This window comes from Balaenoptera acutorostrata, chromosome 4 (genome assembly GCF_949987535.1).
Source record: "Balaenoptera acutorostrata chromosome 4, mBalAcu1.1, whole genome shotgun sequence".
Lineage (NCBI taxonomy): Eukaryota > Metazoa > Chordata > Mammalia > Artiodactyla > Balaenopteridae > Balaenoptera > Balaenoptera acutorostrata.
Genome location: NC_080067.1, coordinates 11,862,191 through 11,883,877, shown reverse-complemented (window position 1 = coordinate 11,883,877; position 21,687 = coordinate 11,862,191). Strand labels below are relative to the sequence as shown.

General features: G+C 42.2%; 2 protein-coding genes across 5 annotated transcripts in view; one reads left to right on the top strand and one right to left on the bottom strand.

Annotated features, from left to right (window-relative positions):
• The window catches only part of CAPN7 (calpain 7), a 37,368-nt gene extending 23,082 nt beyond the window's left edge, over positions 1-14,286 (top strand). Inside the window, exons 13-21 of one of the 2 annotated variants that reach the window (XM_057545276.1) lie at positions 3,186-3,330; positions 3,460-3,559; positions 3,845-3,980; positions 4,575-4,650; positions 8,186-8,331; positions 9,094-9,156; positions 9,744-9,874; positions 12,180-12,272; positions 12,367-14,286. In XM_057545276.1, the coding sequence (XP_057401259.1) occupies positions 3,186-3,330; positions 3,460-3,559; positions 3,845-3,980; positions 4,575-4,650; positions 8,186-8,331; positions 9,094-9,156; positions 9,744-9,874; positions 12,180-12,272; positions 12,367-12,511 (1,035 nt within the window). In that variant the 3' untranslated portion in view covers positions 12,512-14,286. The remainder of the gene's footprint in view (positions 1-3,185; positions 3,331-3,459; positions 3,560-3,844; positions 3,981-4,574; positions 4,651-8,185; positions 8,332-9,093; positions 9,157-9,743; positions 9,875-12,179; positions 12,273-12,366) is intronic. The other variant, XM_057545277.1, reaches the window with a different exon arrangement.
• A 95-nt stretch (positions 14,287-14,381) lies between these two features.
• SH3BP5 (SH3 domain binding protein 5) overlaps positions 14,382-21,687 on the bottom strand; it is a 70,820-nt gene continuing 63,514 nt past the window's right edge. For all 3 annotated transcript variants that reach the window (XM_007166985.2, XM_007166987.3, XM_007166988.3), the window contains 4 exons: positions 19,017-19,059; positions 18,123-18,342; positions 16,236-16,496; positions 14,382-15,835 (listed from right to left, as the gene is read on the bottom strand). In XM_007166985.2, the coding sequence (XP_007167047.2) occupies positions 15,624-15,835; positions 16,236-16,496; positions 18,123-18,342; positions 19,017-19,059 (736 nt within the window). In that variant the 3' untranslated portion in view covers positions 14,382-15,623. The remainder of the gene's footprint in view (positions 15,836-16,235; positions 16,497-18,122; positions 18,343-19,016; positions 19,060-21,687) is intronic.

The window sequence follows — 21,687 nt, the reverse complement described above, 5'->3', positions numbered from 1 at the left end:
TTCACTGAAAAATAGATCTGTTCTATGGATTAGAAAATACAAAAATTATTAAGGAAGGACTCTTTTTCCCTGATGGTATAGAAACTAAGCTGTCTAGTTACTGGAGAGTTTAACTAGCAGTGTATTCCAGTTTCTTCTGTTTAAACTTATAGAAAGAAGTAGTGATTAATCAGCAAGAACAGAGTACTACTGTGTATTAATTAGTCTGATTTTCTTATGTGGCACATGGAACTGTATGAATTACAAAGGCAATTGGGACCTGCTGCAACATTTAAAGATTTATAGTCTCAAAGCTTTCTAAATCAGCCCCCATTGTGGTGCCTCCAAACACTCTGTGTAGAATTGTCTCTTCCTTTTAAAGTGGCATAAAAATTGACTACATAAAGCAAAAAATACAAAAATTTATGTGAAATTGAATAAGCTGAGAGGTTTGTGTTTGTTTCAGGAATGTAATTTGCCACAAACACCAATTAAAACATTGGGACTAACAGTTGCTATTATTTAGTAACAATTTTATTGTTAGAACATCCTTTGAGATAGGTGTTAATGAATGTGTCTGGCAAGAGATTTAAATTTAGATAATGAAACAGTCAATATGAAAGTAAGCTTGAATATGAGGAAAATTTCTGTAAAGATGTATCATTTACTTCAAGTAATAAGACTGTTTGTTATGATTGTTCAAGGGAAACCAGAAAAACAACATGTTTAAGAGAAAAATAGGTACCTGTGGTTTGACTTGAAAACAAAACATTAAAAAGTTGTTAAATTTCAGTAAACATTTCAAATAATAGCCTTGTTAAAAATCAGTTAACATTGTTTACACAGTATCAATCCCATGTGTCAGTTATTCTGTAATGATTAAGGCTGCTTGTTTTTTATTTTTTTATACATTTTATTTTTTATTTTAAATTGAGGTATGGTAGATGTACAATACTGCATTAGATCCAGGTGCACGGCATAGTGATGCGATACTTCTACATGTTATAAAATAATCACCACAATAAGTCACCATCTGTCACCATACAAAGTTATTACAATATTATTGACTGTATTCCCAGTGCTGAACATTTCATCCCCATGACTCATTTATTTTGTAGCTGGAAGTTTCTGCTTCTTAATCTCTCTCGCTTATTTTACTCATCCCCCCCAGCCCATTCCCTTCTGGTAACCACCTGTTTTTTCTCTGTATCTAGGAGTCTGTTTCTGTTTTGTTATGTTTGTTTATTTGTTTTGTTTTTTAGATTCCACACGTAAGTGAAATCATATGGTATTTATCTTTCTCTAACATTGCACTTAGCATAATACCCTTTAGGTCCATCCATGTAGTTGCAAATGGCAAGAATTCATTCTTTTTTATGGCTAACATTTCAATGTATATATGTATACCAGATTTCTTTATCCATTCATCCATCAGTGGGCACATAGGTTGTTTCCATATCTTGGCTCTTATATATGATGATGCAGTGAACATTGGTGTGGATATGTCTTTTTTGGATTAGTGTTTTTGTTTTCTGTGGACAAATATACCCAGAAGTGAAATTACTTGATCATATGACAGTTCTATTTTTAATTTTTTGAGGACTCTCCATACTGTTTTCATAATGGCTGGACCCAATTTACATTCCCACCAAAAGTGCCCTTGAATGGAGTTAGAGTTCAGTGTTTGTTGGCTGATGTGTGGCAGGGGCAGGGTGAGGTACAAGTGGTGTAGAAGAGATTGAGAACAGAAATTGTATTAATAAGATTCTAGGGAATATGGCCTGAGAGTAATTAGTCTGGCTTATGTCCAGAAATCACATCTTCCCCAGGCCATGATTTGCCACATTTGAAATAGCAAAGGAATGTTTTTTTTTTTCAAATGTCTTCCAAATAGTTTGATTTGTGACATCATTAGAAAAGGAACTCAATTTTCTAAGTTGACTCCTTGAAATAAGACAAATCTTTTGGATTTACAGGCTCTTTTGTTTTTCTGAATTAATGTAATCAACTCTGTAGACATGCCCAGTATTTACTGAGCGCGTACTGTGTTCCATAAACTCAGTGGAGACGTCTGAAAAAGGATAATAGTGTCACCATTTCAAGGAGTTTACAGTCGCACTGGGGAGACAAGACTCCTGCATTTGCACAAGTAGGAAACGATATAAGATAGGATATTATTTGTTGTATACTAACGTAATACAGATTGTTAGCACTATGAACTTTAAAGGAGAGGTAGTAATTAAAATGAGAAGGAAGTTGCTAAGTGCTAGCAACTTTGCATATGTTACTCCATTTAATCTTCACAACAACTCAGAGTAATGACCAACCAAGGCCCATAAAGCTGATAAATAGTTGAGCTGGAATTTGGTCCCATTTCATTAGGACTCCAAAGTTCGTGTTCTTTTCATTGCTTCAGTCTTCACTGAGAGACAGTGGAGAACGAAGCTAAAGAGGATCTAAAAGGGATCAGAGAGCGCCTTCCAGAAACAGGAGCAGTATGAGCAAGGGCGTTTAGAGGTGAAACTGAATAAGGATCATTTGTGGGACTGTGAGAGGAAGGGCTCGATTAGAGCCAAATACGTGGGGCATGGGTACTGGAAAACTGAGACCAGGGTAGAGTAGGCTCTGAAAGGACAGGAAATACCTGATGCTCTAAGGCAGGGCAGCCCAATAGAACTTCCTGTGATGATGAAAATGTTCTGTGTCTGTGCTGTGCGATGCATTTAGCTACTAGTACACTTGGTCCTTGAACTTTTGAAATGTGGCTACTGTGACTAAGGAACTGATTTGTAAACTGAATTACATGATACCAATTTTTTTTTTTTTCTTTTTTTGGCTGCGCCATGAGGCATGAGGGATCTTAGTTCCCCAGCCAGGGATCAGATTTGTGCCCCCTGCATTGAGAACTCGGAGTCTTAACCAGTGGACTGCCGGGGAAGTCCCGATTTAATTATAGTATAACTAATCACGTGTGATTAGTGGCTGCATATGGACAGCATAGCTCTAGGGATAGGTAGCCATTTATAGTTTTTGATCAGATATGGGATTCGGGGAAGTATTGATTAAAGAATAGTAATTTCAAATTTACTTGTAGGGAAAAGAATGGATAAGTATTCAAATTGCATCCTCGCTTGGAGAATGATATAACTAATAAAAATATGGTAAAACTGTTTTGCAACTTCGTTATCTCCTGGTTTTTTAAATAGGGGCTGCGATTTATCCAACTGAAAAATCCTTGGAGTCATTTACGTTGGAAAGGAAGATATAGTGAAAACGATGTAAAAAACTGGACCCCAGAGTTGCAAAAGTGTTTAAACTTTGATCCTCGAACAGCTCAGAAAATAGACAATGGTAAATATCTTTTTAATTTAATAATATTTGATCTTTAAATAAATAACTTGCTTTAACAGTGTGAAATGTACTTAACTGACAAGTCATTAAGATTTTTTTTTTAGACTAACAGAGACGTCTGATTTTCAGGAATATTTTGGATCTCATGGGATGATCTCTGCCAGTATTATGATGTGATTTATTTGAGTTGGAATCCAGGTCTTTTTAAAGAATCAACATGTATTCACAGGTAACTTTTTTGCACATTTCAGAATATGCTTTATAGTAGTCTCCCTTTTTCCATTTAAAATAAAATTATTTGGGAAGACTAGTATTCTCTCTCTTTTTGTCATGCCCACAGATGACTATCGTGTAATAGTTATTCTCTGTATATGCTTCTTGGTTATGCCAAAAATTTAAAAAACAAGAAAACCCGATAACCTAATTGTATTTGAAACACAAAACAAAAATAGTATTTCAGTTTGGCTCTATGAGAAATTTAATTACTACTTTCTTTGTTGATTTTGTCCTTTAGCACTTGGGATGCAAAGCAAGGACCTGTGAAAGATGCCTATAGCCTGGCCAACAATCCCCAGTACAAGTTGGAGGTGCAGTGTCCACAGGGGGGCGCTGCGGTTTGGGTTTTGCTTAGTAGACACATAACAGACAAGGTACTGATACCCTTCTTATATCCCATACAGAAATTCTTTTAAACATAATTAGACCATTGTGAGCAAGATATGTAATTTGATCACCAGCCTGTTTCATTTATATAGGTGGCTTGAAAATAGTGTTTACTTAGATAAATGAATATTTTCCTCAAAGGAAATTGGTCATTTATCATTATACACTTAAAATCTCATTCAAAAATCATCTATGAAGAAAAATATGAGGGAGTTTATGCTTTCTAGAGAGGGTTTTAGTGTTGATTCTATATGCTTAGATCTTAAGAATATTAACATAAAAATATGCTAAAGAGGGTTTGGAAATGTTGATTCATTGGGCCTGATTTTATAAAGGGTAACCATAATTTTAATGGCTTTAGAGTGGTTTTTTTAGTATCTTGCTTCATACAATATGGTCATCTATTGAAATGACAATTTAATTCAGAAAAATGACATTTTTTAATAACACTAAATAGAAATGCTCTTAAACTTAGAAATAATCTCCTTCCCCTCCCCTCCCCACCTCCATACACAAACACACACACACAGGAGCATTTTGAGCCCATTTTCCTAACCATATAGGACTCTTTGTGCTTTTAGGATGATTTTGCAAATAATCGAGAATTTATCACAATGGTTGTATACAAGACGGATGGGAAAAAAGTTTATTACCCAGGTATGTTTAGTAAACAGACATTCAAACAAACATTAAAATTCTATTTGTGTGATTAACTTGAAAATGACAAATTTTATGTAGATAATATGCAGAAACTAATAATTATGCTGATAGACTAATAGAAACTACTCAAACAGTTGGGTAGGTATTTATGCTACTTGTGTGTTTTGTTTTGATTTATTTTTAATTTAGAGACCTCAGGAATTTGGGATTTCTGCACTCTTGCACATTGCTGTCAGAGCTTTGTTTCTAAAATTTAAATCCTATCTTTTTTCCCTGATCAGAAATTCTGTGGTTTTCCATGGACTCTTGGATAAAATCCAAGCTCTTCAGCTTGATGTCTAAGGCTTTTTATATTCCGGCCTTCACCTCACTGTCCCCCTTTATCTCATGCCCCAGCATGTCACAGTGGGTCTGGCTTCTCCTGAACACACCCTGCCCTTGTTGCCCCTCTTTTCACACAGTTTCTTCTGCCGAGAATCTCTTCTACCTGCCCTCTGCCCACATATTCCTTTTACCCTATTCTGCGTAATGAATGTGGTTAGGATCCAGTTTATGTTATTTTCTCTGTGATAACCTTCTTGCCAGGCAAAGTAAATCTTTCCCTAAGGCATTAACATACTGTGTTGAGACCATTTTGCTTTCACATTAAAAAAAAAATTTTTTATCACTTCATGATAGGAGCTGTTAGTTTATGTTCTAGTTTGGGAGACAAACAATAAGAAAAAAAAGACCTGATAGTGACACATATTTGTAAAGAAATGCATAGGGTCACATTGGTTACTTTGGTTGGGTGGCCATGGAAGGTCTCTTTGAGAAGGGATAAGAGGAACTCTGAATCACGAACAGGAGTCAGTCATGCAAAGAAGTAGAGGTAAAAGCATTAGAAGTAGAGGTAAAAGCATTATAAGCAGAGGGAACAGCAAGTGCAAGGACCCTAAAATGAGGGAAAGATAGGTGTTTTCTGGGAACAGAAGAAAGGCCAGGAGACCTGGGAAGTGTGGTATCACAGAAATGGTCAGAGGTATGCAGGCTTAGATCACAGGAGGTCTATCAGCTCAGGAAAGGGTTTGGATTTTGCTCTAAGTGCGATGGGAAATCTTTGGAGGGTCTTAATCAGGAAAATGGCATTATCTGATTTTTTTTTTTAAGAAAATTCTTTGTAGAATATGTTGGAGGGGACAAAAAATGGAAGCAGAGAACCCAATTAGGTGATTTTATTTATGTGAGAAGTGATGGTGGTTTGCACTGAGGGTGCTAAAGTGGAGATGGGGAGTGGACAGATTTGGTTTGGGTTGGTTAGGGTTGTCAGGACTTTGGTTTGGGTTGGTTAGGGTTTGATTTGGGTTTGGTTAGGGTTGTCAGGACTTGGGTTAATGTGTGGTCAAAGAGGAGTCAAGGATGATCCCTGTGTTTTGGGCTTGAGCCATAGAAAGGTGTAACATTGACTGAGATGTAAATGTTGGTGGGGGCAGGGGAGGGAGCAGATTTGTTGTGGAGTTAAATCAAAAGTTAATTATTGGTTTTGTTAAATTTGAGATCCCTGTTAGCTCTCCAAGTGAAGGTGCCAAGTAGGCAGTTGGGGTTTTGAGCAGAATTCTGGGACAAGGGTAGGGCCGCAGGTACAGATGGAGGAGTCGGGGATAAGGAAGGCATTTGAAGGTAGGACTGTATATAAATCACCTACGGAGAGAGTTGTAGGTTCAGAGATGAACACCCAGCACCTGGCCCTTAGACTCTGGCATCTTACGGTTGAGCAGAGGGCAAGTTACCACAGAAGAATTTGAACAGAGTACCTGACGAGACAGAGTAAGGTTTCACATAACCCAAGGGAAGAAAATACTCCGTGCGGGAAAGAGTGGACAGCTCCACCCATTGCTCTTTCTGAGGTCCAGTGAGATTAGGCTAGAGAAGAGACTGTTGGACCTAGCGCCCTGGCAGCATCGTTGGCCTGGACAAGAACAGAGTTGGCGAGAGGTGGGCTGGAAGCCCAGGTGGAGTGGATTGAGGAGGGCCTGAGGTAAGGAAGCAATCACTGACCGTTCTTTCAAGAAGGCTGTGCAGAGACATGGGCACTGATGGGGGAGATGGGATCAAAAGTGGTTTTGTCCAGGTCGTTTTGCTTGATCATAGGAAAACATGGCCTTCTTCCCCATTATGCTGCACTGAGGGGATCCCAAGGTTTTCTGGGATGTGCATGGCGCACGGTAGGTCCAGTGATAGATGTCAAGTTCAACTAGCTAAATTTTCCATTTTTCATGTTGGTCATTATATAACCAAAAAAGCACAACTTTTGTGAGTATATTCCTAGCATTAGCATGTTACATGGCTTTTGAATTTCAACAACTTGTTACTCTTTGTACTTGGATTTTTTAAAAAACAATGCTTCCTCTCTTACACATAGTGACTTTGCCATTTCAGGATACTTTCTGGTTTATAGTTTTATTTTCATCACAATACTCTGAGGTAAATCAGACTGTTCTCCATCTGACAGGAGAGTAAACTGAGACATAGGTCACACCTTTCAGGACCACAGGCGTGCCCATTCTTTTCCCCTTCACACTAGATCGAACCACCTCTAAGCTTGAGAGACTTACTACCTGTTTGAGATACTAAAATTTTTTCTACAAATTACATTATAAATATTCAGTGTTCCTAAATAACCTCAGTGATATAGCATTGATCTTAAATGACTTAATTGACATGCATGAAATGATTGTATTGTATCAGCCTTGATTCATGAGACTGTGAAAGAATATGACAGGCAGCATTGTGTGTGATAGCAAAATATTGGAAATAATCCAAATCTCCACATTGTCTGAATAACTAGATGGGGGAGTATAGATAAAATATGTCCTATTCATATGATGGCATATAATACTGTTCACATGGATTTAAAAGGAATGAACTGTATCTATGTAGATCAACATGGATCTCAAAAACTTGAGTGAAAAATGAAAGATAAGACATATACTGTCTGTTTTTTTAGATATATGCTCGTGTGTGTGTGTGTGAGAGAGAGAAAGTCTGAAAGGTTGCCCATCAAATCCGTCAGAGTGGAATGGAATATTAAGGGTGATGGTTAAAAGGAACTTTGTTTTATAAAGAAGCTAGTGTGACAAAAATATGTTAATTTAATTCTGAGTGGTGGGAAATAGATATATGTTTATATACTTCTTTGTATCTTTTTTAAAATTTTCCTTAAAAGAAAAAAAGTTAATCTTGATTTTAAAATCCTCTACCAGGAGAGAAAAATAAAACATAGGGCAAATAGCAGGGATTATCATATACCTCACTGGATGTATTCCAAAAGATCTCTTTTTATTTATTAGAAACTATTTTAAAGTTTTAAATTGCTTAATTGTAAAGTTTTAAATTGAAATTGTAATTCTTTAGTACGTTATATTTTAAAGATGAATTAATTAAGGGGATGTCCATCCATTTAATTATTTTTCCTACATCAACCATAAAACTTAAATTAAAAACTAAAGAAAATAAAGTCCTGTCTTCTGTAAACCTACTTGTTTATTTGCAGCTGACCCACCTCCGTACATTGATGGGATTCGAATTAACAGCCCTCATTATTTGACTAAGATAAAGCTAACCACACCTGGGACCCATACCTTTACATTGGTGGTTTCTCAGTATGAAAAACAGAACACAATCCATTACACAGTCCGGGTAAGTAAACCAACATGACAGAACAATAATAGAAGGTACATAACATCTCTGCTTTGTAAGTGGGATTATCTACAAAAAAGGTTTATTTATAAAGATTGATCTATATATTGTTGAGTGTGTGTTTATCTGTATAACAATTCAGTATTAAATTATGATGATGCTTCATGCAGAAAATAATGCTTTTGAATGGTAAAATTTTTATTTTGAATGAACATTTTAGTTTTTAGAGTAGTAGTTTAGTCCTGAGGTAATTTGGTATGTTGGACTAATAAATTCACAGAGCAATAAAAGCTCCTTTAGTCTACATAATATTTTTATTGAATTAAAAAAGAAGACCTTGAACTTAGTGAAAGGCAATCGATTGCCTATAAACATGGCTCTCAGGTAGCTGGGAAGGCCATTGTAATTTTGTTCTGCATAGGTTTGTTTGTCGTAGATCAGTCAAGAAGCTCAATTTGAATAGATTTTTAGTGACAAAAGGGGCTTTGGGAGCTGCTTTCACCCCTTCATTCTTCACATGCAGAAGCCAAGGCCTGGGGAGATTGTGGTGTGTCCTGAGTCATACAGTTAGCAGCAGACAGAGCCTTAGCTGCCCAACCCGCAGTTGTTTATTCCTGCCCTGATGCCAGGCTGCCTACAGAATCAGGACTATTATATACGCCAACTAATTTCTTAGTCTTCCAAAACATTCTTTCATCACTTTAGTGTTTTTATAAGCATAAATTTTATCACTATAATAATCTTTTTTTTTTTTTACTCTAGGTGTACTCAGCATGCAGCTTTACTTTTTCAAAGATTCCTTCACCATATACCGTATCAAAACAGGTAAGAGAATTTTTTCTCTGGGTCATAATCTCATTGAAATCTTAGAATTCCCTTTCCTTTTTCTCCTTTTCTCATTTATTTTTTCATGTTTAACAATTTCTTACAAAGTAAAAACATTCTGGGACTTGACAGGACTACAAGGGAAATGTGAATAGTCTCCAGTCTGGGTTGGAATACAAGCTCTTCAGTGAGCACCGTTAAGTGATTCTGTGGGAAAAAATTAATTCAGAGAAAGAAGACTGATGCAAACCTTGGTCAGAAGGGAAGGCCTTAAGCAGAATTTGAGATTGACTCTGCAGGGCGGGCTGGACATGTGGAAGAGGATTTTAGGGAGAATTCTTGGCAGGGCAGACTTGAAGGCTGAGAGTTGGAGACAGGGCTGAGAGTAGCAAAGTGGCCGGGCTGACTTGGAGAGGGATGCTGGCTGCCGGTGGCAATAAAGCCTGGAGAGAGAGGATGCAGCCACGGTGGAGAGTTGCTTTTTTTTTTTCTTTTTTCTTTTTTTTTTAAGGCCCAAAGGAATTTTGTCTTTAAAGTAGAATTACAGAATGTGAAGTTTTGTTAATACAAAAGCTTTGTTTTATTAGATTAATGGAAAGTGGAGTGGTCAGAGTGCCGGAGGATGTGGAAATTTCCAAGAGACACACAAAAATAACCCCATTTACCAATTCCATATAGAGAAGACTGGGCCACTACTGATCGAGCTAAGAGGACCAAGGTTTGTGATAAGTAACTTTCTTAAATTAATAATGTTATATTAAAAATGAGTTTAGTGGAACAGAATAGGGTTTTGAAATACATATATATATGGACACTTAATTTATTATTAAAGAGGAGTGAGGAAAGGGCACCATTCAATAATGGTGCTGGAATAATTAATATCCACATGCCAAAAAGGTGATTAGACCCCTGTCTCACATCCAATCTAAAAATCAATTCCAGGTGGATTACTAATACAGGAGATAAGAACCTCAGGATAAGGAAAGACTTAAGACACAAAGAGCACATAAAAAGATTTGTAAATATCCTACATTAGTAAGAAGAAAGTCTGCATTTTTGGTTTTTTTTTTTTTTTTTTTGGCTGCGTTGGGTCTTAGTTGCGGCACACGGGATCTTCGTTGAGGCATGTGGGATCTTTCGTTGCGGCGCATGGGCTTCTCTGTAGTTGTGGCGTGCAGGTTTTCTTTTCTCTAGTTGTGGCGCGCTGGCTCCAGGGCGCGTGGGCTCTGTAGTTTGCAGCACACAGGCTCTCTAGTTGAGGCGCACGAGCTCAGTAGTTGTGGCATGTGGCCTTAGTTGCCCCGCGGCATGTGGGATCTTAGTTCCCTGACCAGGGATCAAACCCGTGTCCCCTGCATTGTAAGGTGGATTCTTTACCACTGGACCACCAGGGAAGTCCCAAGTCTGCAGTTTTTAAAAAATAAAAACAAAAATAAACAAAAACTTGAATAGGCATGTCATAAGAGAAATAATCCAAATGGCCAATAAATTGTGTAAGAGCCAAAAATTAGAAAAGCCAGTGTTCGTCAGTGGCATTTAAGATTATAAAACAGTCATACGGTAAGACTCCTCCATAACAATGAAAATAAATTACAGCTCCCCACAACATGGGTAAGTCTTGGGAACAAGACTGAGTGACAGAAGCCACATAACAGAATATGTGACTGTTTACCTGTTCTTGACTGCCACTTGTATGAAGTCAAGAACAGGTAAAACTAAACTATTATTGAAGGATGCACACTTACGTAGTCAGACTATAGACAAAGCAGGAAAGTGATCACCAGACGAGTTAGCTCTGGGGGACAGAGGCGGTGATGAGAAGGGAACACACAGGGACTTCTGCGGTGCTGAGAGGGTTTTGCTGACTGAGGTGGGGGTAACCCAGGTGTTTGTTCACTTTATGAATTATTTGTTAAGCTGTGTATTTGTTTTATGTGCACTTTGTTATATTTCACAATTTAAAAAGGTTTAAAAAATACAGAGAATACAAATAAAAATAGTACTAGCTTCTAAATAAAACTAGGCTTAATTTTGCCTTCCTGTAATTACAGACTATTTCAAAAGAAACTAATAATCCTTTAGATAAGACTAAGCTATTTTTCCAGTCATTTTAAAAGCCTTTACCAGTTTGATAAGTGAAATAAGGTACCTAATTGCCCTTTTGTATTTCATTACCATGTAGCTTGAATATGGAAAAATGTTTATTGACGATGTGTATTGTTTCCTTTATTCATATATTCATGTCTTTTGACCATTTTTCTGTTGGACTTGTCACGTTTTTCTTAATTGTAAGCATGAATAAGGGTACGTATGTAAAGGTATTAACTCCATCACATATTTGCAGGTATTTTTCCCAGATTAATTTTTTTTCTCACATAGAAAAAAAATTTTCTTTATAATCAGATCTGTTTCTTTTGGTTTATTTTGCTGTGGGCAGGAACTCTCACCCTAATATCAAATAAATTTTCACCGTACTTTCTTCTAGTTCTTTTATGGTTTTATTTATTACATTATTTTTTTAAAGTCCATATGGAATGTATTTTTTATTTGGTGTGAAATACAATATAACAATTTTTTTTCTAAGCTTTTGTCACCTTATCACCACCTACATAAGTAATCCTTTCCCTACTGATTTGGAATGCCTTGTGTACCATATGCTAATTATTTCTGTAAATTTAGATCTTATTTCAGGGTCCTCTCCTGTTCTACTTTTTCTGCCTAATACAGTATTTTATCATTTAAATTTAACATTATTCTCTGAGAGCCTGTGGTAAAAATAGTCTCTTCTAAAGTAAGTTTAATAAAATATTAATCTTTATGGCATCAATTTAAAAATATAAATGGTGTTTTCTGTAATTAAGAGTCAAAATAGTATGCATGTGTCTCAGAGTGCTGTTTCCTCCTACTGAAGCTTTTAGAAGCATGTACTTGATTTAATAGTCCATCTGCACTTTAGGTATAGTTATTTTGGGTATGTGTTTGAGACGACTTAATAACAGCAAAAATTTGTTTTTTACTGCTAGGCAATATAGTGTTGGATTTGAAGTTGTAACAGTTTCTGTGGTGGGAGACCCTGGTCCCCATGGCTTTCAGAGAAAATCTAGTGGTGACTACAGGTAATGTTGGCATTTTGATTGCTATCTACTTTACACTTTACTTTCTGTGGCATAATCACCTGAAAACCTTGTTCTCATTTTTCCCTGAATATAGGTGTGGGTTTTGCTACCTGGAACTAGAAAACATACCTGCTGGGATCTACAATATCATTCCCAGTACATTTTTGCCTAAACAAGAAGGACCGTTTTTCTTGGACTTTAATAGTATTATCCCCATCAAGACAACACAACTGCAGTGACAGAGAAACCGCAGCAATAGCTGGATCTTATACTCACCAAACATCAACTCTTCAAATGAGGACACAGATCTCCAGGACACTGAACACAATCATCAAAACAGAATTAATCTCTAAAAACGTTCCTGTGGAATCTGGTGCTGAAGTCAGGGTGTGTGGTGAGAACTGTATGTAGTCAGAATTACCCTATGTCACTTAGGAGTACCATTCACATGGTTTTGTGTATATACGGAGTGGGCTTGCATTTAGGGGCCGCATTGTACAAAGAAGTGTAGATGCTTAAAGATTAGGCCCAGTCAAGTACTGAGATCAGTGCCCTTGCTAAGAGGGAACCGAGACCAGACGAGGAAAATGAGGGGTGTAGACTCACTGAGTGGAACAGTAGGCTGGGATAATATTCTGAAGTATTTACATTATGTTGTCTTCTTGGCAGAGCATGTTGTAAGGTAGACCTGCTTGTGTCGTGACTCTCCTGTACATCCTGGGCACCTAATTACCAAATGAATCATGTTAACCATGAGATTTTAATTCTGCATTATTTATGGCTTTAAATGTTTACTGTTGCCCATAGGTTATGAAAGGATAAAGTTTTAATACTAATTAACTTAGCATGAAGATGCTCATGCTTAAGAATGAAGGTTGTTGAAGTTAGATACCTGTCTCCCATTGACTCATGTAAAGAGAACTGAGGTATATTCATCAGTGTAGGTTTATCAGGTTGATGAAAGTAGTAGTCTGAGACATTGAAGACATTACAATTTAGTTTGTATAGTCTTTTTTAAATTGCTCTGTAGTTCAGTGTTCTTATGGTAACATCATCACTCTAAAGAAAATACAATTGAGGATTTAATATATGGTAATTGGGTTGCATTTGAAAAAATTCCCAGTTGTTTACATAAAAATTCATCAGAGTAGAATGATGCTCAAGATTTTAAAGATCTAAAAATTAACACAGTGGAATTTTTCATCATCTCTGATTATTAAAACTTCTTTTGTATTTCTATTATCTTTAATTGAAATAAAATGTTTATACTTATGGAAACTGCATAGTTTAACCTAGAGAAATTATTAGAGGACTTCATGTGGTATGTTCCATCTAAAACAGAACTCATTACTTGAATGAAAATTCACACTTCAACAAAAAAAGTCTGTTCTTTTACATTCAGTGGTAGATTGTACTAGTGATGATAGTGAGATTTCACTTTGATAAATAGTGCTTTTACTTGTAGCATATTTTAGGTGGATTGCTTTTCAATGACTTTTTAAAGAAAAATCTAAAGCATAAGAAGAGGTATATTTACTATAAACATGATCTGAAGCTTTTTTGTGTTAAAGATCTTACACGGGATGCAAACTAAGACCTAATCCCTGCCCTCAAAATCCAATGGAGGAGACCTATATAAACAATTTACTATATTGTAATGTTGAATTCTGTAACAGAGCTCTAAATAGAGCTCACGATGTACAAGTAAAGATTAATTTTGGTTGGGCCAATATAGAAAGAGAATAGAAACAACTGGGGAGCTTTTCAAAGTCCAGTGCCCAAGTACACCTGAATCACTAATCAACCTCTGGGGCTGAGACCTAGGAGATGCCCAGGCGCCACAGACAGGAGAACCAGGCCTCCAGCATAAGCACCTCATCTTTATTTATTCTCCTGCCACTGCGTCTCCGTACTGCTCGGCTTTAGTAGCAGCAGAAGTGGAATTCTAATTCAAACCTGGTAATCAGGGCTTAAATTGTTAGGATCCAGGACCTTAACCGAAAATAAGAACAGATGACCACTGCATTCCATGCTCTTCCTTATGGCAAGAGGATTGTCTGTCTGGAAGATTTAGGCAACATCAGGATTTCTTATTTGAAGTCACAGAAAGACATTTTCGTAAGCCATTTTTATTACACTCAAGGTATTAAGACAAGTACAAAATAACCTTGTAATTAGGATACTGTATCGGTCATTAAAAAAGGAGAAAACAGGATAGTATGAAGGGATTTACAAATGACAAATATATAAGCTTGACAGACTTAATGGGCAACTTGAATGGGGTTGCTTTTTTTTCTTTTAGAAATGCTAAGTTTTCTTAACAAAAAAGGACAAATAAAATACAATGCTCTAAATATGTGTAACCATGAAAACAAGAAAAGTAGTAATAGAACACTTAACACTATTAGCATAACAAACACCATTGCTTCTATTTAACAGCCTTTGCCAACACGTGCCTCCTCCCTTTCCTAGCTGTAAGGAACAATTTCCTCTAAGAAATACTAGTGCAGCATAACCCTTAAATTATTTTTAAAGTTACAGCCTACAGAGAAATTAACACCTTGTCAATCTAGAACAACACTGGCAACCATTCCCCATGCACTTCTCTTAGAATAAGTCCCCTGGGCCGGTAGGATGAGGCTTACGCTGTAGAACCTTTTCTTCCACAGCCACGAACCCCCTTCTGCGACAGGCCCCTGCTGCCCTCGTTCCCCCCCCCCATCCCCACACCGGCATTCACCTTTCCCACCCCCAAAAGTGCAGCTCTCGGTGACCTTTTACAGAAGATGATTTTAATGGGTGTCCCAGCAAATTCACTTTTTTAAAAGCCCCCTCTGAAAACCAGAGATGTTGAAAATGAATTGTGTCCTTGGATTTTTTTTTTTTAAGCCTTCATTGGGTCGAAAAGGTGTCGTTCTGAATATTTGAGTTTTGTCTTGTGTACTTGTTTTCCTTTAGATCCCCTCGGATATAAAGGAGAGAACAAGGCAATTTTCCCAATTGAGCCAGCTGTTGAGCCCGCTGGGGCTCAGCTCCCCGGCCCCTTTCCCGGCTCGGGGGTTTTTCCTGGGAACCAGTTACTGCGTCCACAGCACTGACGGGGGACGTTCCACAAAGGCCGTGGGCCTGGTCACAGCCCACCTGCAACGACTCTGTGCTGAAAAACACCAGCCTGAGAGCTCTTACCCAGAAGAAACATCTTCAGCTCTCAAGCTCACTGAAACGTCATTAGTGCAGTTTAGAGGCAATGCTTGGGATTTGGCATATATTAAATGATTATTGGCACAATTGTTCTCCATACGGTTTCATGTCTAAATACTGATATGCGCTTGGGCCAGAGCCGCGGCTCGATCAGCCGATCTGCACCACGTCTATGTCCGCGATGACCCTGTCCCTGCCCTTCGAGCCCTGCAGGGACAGCTGCCGCATCCTGTCCTCCAAGGCCTGGCCCTCGGGGGACGTGCTGCTCGGGCTCTCGCCACTGTCACCGCTGCTGCTGCCGAGACCCCGATGGTTGCTGGCTTTGTCACTTGCTTTATTCTCTGCCCCTTCCGCCCTGTCTCCTGTAGAAACGTAAAGATCACGGGGTGAGTACCGACAATTCCAAGGGTCCCCTGGGCCCCAGCCCGTCAGCCGGCTCAACCTCCAGACTCCCAGTGTGGCCCCACTGTGCGCATCACACAAGGGCTTCCATCACAGGACTGCCTACTGCTTTCGTTGCGTGGGAAACCGTATATGTCCCTCATCTTTGCAGATGAAATCTGTCACACTCATGTAACAGCTGGGAAACAGAAACCTCTCTAGCAGGTGCTTGTCAAGAGGACTGTTGTGATGGGAGATACAGAAGGAAGCAGGTTGGGAGTGGAGCTGGGAGCCATCTCAGGCCGCCACACCACAGCATGTGCACCGAGGCCCTGAGCGCGGCCTCCAGGCGGGCACCCCCGGGCAGGGGGCTCAACTCACCTCGCTCCACCTCGCACTCAGGGGAGGAGGCCCCGCTGCACTCACTGCGGGGGCCCAGCACCGGGAACATCATCCCAAATTCTGACAGGGACATGGGGCTGGGCAGGTCCAGGCTGCCGGGCCTCACGGCTGCGGCGAACTGCTCGGGCATCTCCGACGGGCTCGTGGGTCCCGAGCTGAAGCTGGACACGGACTGGGTCTCCGAATCATCTTCAGACACAAAGGTGCTGCAGTTGTCATCTTCGAAGGCCTCGGAGGCCACTAGGAGGAGAGAGAACAGCCATCACCCAGGCCAGACAGACAGCCACCCAGTTCCTTACACGTCTCCAGACGCGTCCGCTGCAGGCAGGAGCTAGACAGGGCTTGGCAGCTGCAGGGTCCAGCCACCTGATCCCAGGATCAGGGCGCTGGAGAGGAGTGACATGGCCGTCCTGAGCTCGCGTGACCAGACTCCAGAGCACCTTGCAGGGAAGCCGCTGGACCCCACGGATAGTCAGTGTCCTAACCATCACTTTCCAGCCCCTGCCCTAGAGGTCACCATCACCAGACACTGCCTGAAGGTGGAAGCCGAATTCAGCCGCAGATCAGGGGTTTTATCCACCCAAGTCCCCCAAACAGATCCCCCCATGCACAGGAAGAGAGCTGGCCTGCGTAACGCACCCTGAACCAAGCCAGCCAGCCAGGCTTCAGGGCTGCCTCCTTCCACGGGATGGGCAGCAGAAGCTGCTGGACGAGACGGCCCTGCGTGGAGTGTCTGCTGGGACCACCTTCTGAGTAACTTGTGATCTCATAAAAGACGTGCTCGGAGCCCAGCTAGATCACTACTGGCCACAGAAGAACACAATTCCCTTACAGTGCTCTGTGGCTTGTGCCTCGTTTGTTTTGTGGACCATTATGACCAAGGCCCAGAGACACGTCATTCTCACGGTTTGAAAGCCGCCTCAGCTTTGAACTATTTCCCCCTCAGCCCGCACGTGATCCCACTCCCCTTTCCCTCCTCCCTCTGCTTTAAAAACAGCCTGTAGCATCCCACAGGTGATCATCCACGAGAAGTACTGTAATGCTGAGCACAGAAGATGGGCTCAGCTCTGAGTTCAAATCCCATCTCCACTACTCGCTGTGTGGCCTTGGTCAAGGTACTTAACCTCTCTGAGCTTCATGTTCCTCTCCACACAGGGTTTATGAGATGATGTATACTAAACTACTCACATCAGTGTTGCTCAAATTAGTTTCCTTTTCTTTTACCTGGGGCCTGGCACTTGAATGTTTATTGGCTGAATTAAGGAACAGCCAAGGGAGGAGTGTGGGGAAGGGCCAACAGCCATCATTCCACAGAAAAGGCAAAGAAGGATGTGCGCAGAGACAGTGCTGGGGTGGTTTTCTGGACTGACATAGAGGAAGCCACCACAACCCTCTGTATCCATTTCCCAGGGGTGGTCCTTGGAAAACAGGTCCCCAAGGACAGACGCATGTGCGGTGACCACTGGGGGCCGGTGCTCCTTCATTTAATCCTGACTACTGCTCTCCGTCGTGGACAACAGCGACCATCACGTGCCCCCCGCTTTACAGGGGAAGAAACAGACAGGAAGTTACACCCTGGCCCATGTCACGTACTAGTCATAGTGGGAAGGTCAGGACTTGAATCAAATCTGATTCCCAAGTCCCTATTCCAGACGACTCGTCTTCCCTGCGGGACTTCTCAGAGCCTTCAATGCCCTAACATGTACTGGGAATCTCGGGGGTGCAAGTGTAACGTTTCCCAAACATGTCTAACCACAGAATCCTGACTCCGAGGATGCTCAGTAGCATCGTGGTGAACAGTGTCCCACCGACGGGGGAGGCCCCAGGAAGCAGGCCGCACTAGCTGCACATGTGCCCCTGACTCACCAGAAACAGCGTCAGGCTCGGGCTTGCGCCCCGACAGGTCCTCGGCAGCCGGGCTGCCACCCTCGGCCCCGACACCGCACCCACGGGGCCCCATGGCGCTGGAGCGCCGCCGCTCATGGATCTCGTCCGAAATCGTCTCCAGGTTCCTCAGGGCCGTCTTGTACTCGCCCTTCGCCAGGGCCAGCTTGGCCTGCAGCTCGTCCACCGTCTTCTTCAGCTGCTGCTCAGGAGAACGGGAGGCTCTGTGAGTGAGGCCACCCCCGCCGGCCGGGCGATGCTCTTGAGTGACGGGTTCAAACATTTACGCCCATCGCTCTACTCTCAAGACACGACTGGGGCCCTGATCCCCTTCCACAGCTCTCCACGCACCAGATACGAGAGCAGCCGCCACCCCCTAACTCCCAGCCAGGTGACAACTTAAGCTCTATACCCAGGAGCAACCACTGGGAATAAGCCCATCAGGGAAGCAGCAGTGGGAGTCAAGGTCCCACAGAAGCCCCACACTCCAGCCATCTGATGCCGGGGCTGTGGTCCTCACACTTGAGCTGCATCAGGACCCCCTGGAGGGTGTGTTAAAACCCAGACGGCTGGGCCCCGCCTGCAGAGCCTCTGTTCAGTTGCTCTGGGGCGGGCCTGGGAACCTGCACTGCCAGCAAGCTCCCGGGCCCTGCTGAGAACCACTAACCGAGTACAATACGGAAAGTGACTGCAGCAGATTCAGAGGGCGTCAGAGAGCACTAAGGACGCAGCAAGACCACTCTGAAGCCTGAAGACTTGGTCAAGAACGTGTCCCCCTCACTGGCAGCCATGGGGCCATTTGAAAGCCCACTACAGAAAGGGGGGCTTTGAGGGCAGAAAACTCCGATCTGCTTCAAAGCCAAAGGCCACACGTACCTCAAGCTGCATGTAGTACTTCGCCTTGAGTTCAAAGTAAGGCCTGTAGAAGACAGGAAGGAAACCCGTAAGAGCACGATAGCAGTGCCCCCAAAAAACTCCACGGGGTGTCCAGGGGGCAGTGGCTGCAGCTGGCCAGGCCATCCTCCAGCATTTACTCAGCTCTGATGAGTCATGAGATAAGGGGGTGCTCCCAGCTCCCGGGCCTGATGGATACAGACACTCCCCCAGGGCCGAGCTGCCAGAAGGCCTATCTCAAGACACGGGAAACCCACACACATGCACACGTATCCCAGGGCCCCAATCCCTGGCTCACTGTCCTCTCTGGGGGGCTGTTCAAGGCCACATAGGGTGTGCCCAGCAGCTAAGGTGGCCCAGCCTCCTCTCCTAGGGATGCCTAGCAGATGAGGCTGAGAAGAAGCTGCCTCAACACACACCAGCTCTGCCGAGCTCACCCGGGGAAGGGAGAGGCACCACCGTCCCTCACTGAGCACAGCGGGGCCACCACAAGGACAGGGCCTCAGGTCGGCCTCTTGGACTCTGTGCAGGACGAGGGGGACTGGACAGCGTGCAGACCCAGTCAGGTCACGGGCAAGAGAGAGGACAAGAAAGGCCAACATTCTACGGGTCGTGGCTTCTGGGTCGGCGGGAAGACGCTGGCTCCTTCAGGAACTCGGGTGTCTGAGCATGAGGAGTTGACAATACTTTATTCTTGAGCCCTTCACCCTCCATGAGCTCGGGGTCTGTCTCTGGCTGTGGGGTCTAGGCCATTCCAGGTCCTGTCTCTTTGCCTGGAGGCCCAGCAACTGTGAGTGAAGCTGGGACTAGTCCCCAAGATCACTGTCATATGACAACATATAGGAGTGGTAGTGAGAAAAGCGGAAGAAACCTCCATTGAAACCAGTCTTCCCAACACTGTAAATCAACTATACTTCAATAAAAAATATATACATTAAAAAAAAATTATTCCTTTGGGCCCATCTGTGTGTGTAATAAGATGAATTGTGCTTTCAGTGCTGTTTTATGGCCTACCTTTATTACATATAAATATTATGAATATATTTATATACTAATGAAGACAGAATCTATGTCATTATTTTAACTGCTCTAAACTATTCCAGTGTTTGGAAGTGTCAAGACTTATTTAACCAAAGACTATATTGTTGGACAAATTAACTGTTCCTAGTGTTTGGTATAATTGTAACAGGGAAGAGGAAAATCTGACTCCATGTTGGATCTGTTTCTTTGACTTTAACCTTTGCTTTTCATTGCTTTTGTTATTATAATCATACATAATGGCCTGCCTCAGGAAACCCTGCCCCTCTGCCTGAATATTAAAGTGCCTTTGTTCAGCTCACAGGGAGACAATCTGACCCTGCCCACCTGAGAATGGCTGCAGAAAAGAAGAAATTAACACAACCCCTCCCCGATGCTGGCCAAGCCAGGCACAACTAATGGCCTTTTTACTTTACTTCCTCACTTCCTCCCCCTCTCTGTTCTATAAAAGAAACTGGCATCCAGACCCCAAAAAGTTGGTTTTGGGGGACACCAGTCCTCCATCTTCTCCATCTGCCAGCTTTCTGAATAAAGTCGTATTCCTTGCCTCAACACCTCATCTCCCGATTTATTGGCCTGTTGTGTGGTGAGCAGAGTGAGCTTGGACTTGGTAACATTATAAGAAACTTTTGAAATAAATATCCTGTGAATGAAAGAAAGAAAGGAAGGAAGGGAGGGAGGGAGGGAAGAAGGAAGGAAGAAAGAAAGGAAGAAAGGGAGGAAGAGAGGAAGGGGAGGAAGGGGAGGAAGGGAAGGAAGGGAAGGGAAGGAAGGGAAGGAAGGGAAGGAAGGAAGGGAGGAAGGAAGGAAGGAAGAAAGGAAGGGAAGGAAGGGAGGAAGGAAGGAAGGAAAGAAAGGAAGGAAGGAAGGAAGAAAAGGAAGGGAGGGAGGAAGGGAAGGAAGAGAAGGGAGGAAGGAAGGAAGGGAAGGAAGGAAGGAAGGGAGGAAGGAAGGAAGAAAAGGAAGGAAGAAAGGGAGGGAGGACGAAAAGAAGGAAGGAAAGAAGGAAGGGAGGAAGGAAGGAAGGGAGGATGGAAGGAAGGAAGGGAGGAAGGAAGGAAGGAAGGAAGGGGAGGGAGGAAGGAAGGGAGGAAGAAAAGGAAGGAAGGAAGGAAGGGGAGGAAGGAAGGAAGGAAGAAAGGAAGAAAGGGAAGGGAGGAAGGAAGGGAGGGAAGGAAGGGAGGAAGGAAGGAAGAAAGGAAGGAAGGAAGGAAGGGAGGAAGGAAGGAAGGAAGGAAGGAAAGAAGGAAGGAAGGAAGGAAGGGAGGAAGGAAGGAAGGGAGGGAGGAAGGCAGGAAGGGAGGGAGGGAGGGAGGGAGGAAGGAAGAAAAGAAACCAGTCTTGCTCCATTTCATCAGCTCTTGGTCTACAAGGATGTGTATTATGTACATAGTTCACCCCATTGTGCTGACAGGTAATGAGGGACAGGGCCTCATCCACACCATCAGCCACAGAGCCAAGGGCACACCCTGAGCTTCCCGAAGCCCAGCCCCAGCCCACGGGCCAGCTAATGGTTTGCTCTTGAAGTTCCTCTTCCTGTGCTCCCAGGTCGGAGCAGCCCCACCCCTGGGGGCTTACAGAGAACCGGGGGGGGGGGGGGGGGCGGGGGGGGGCA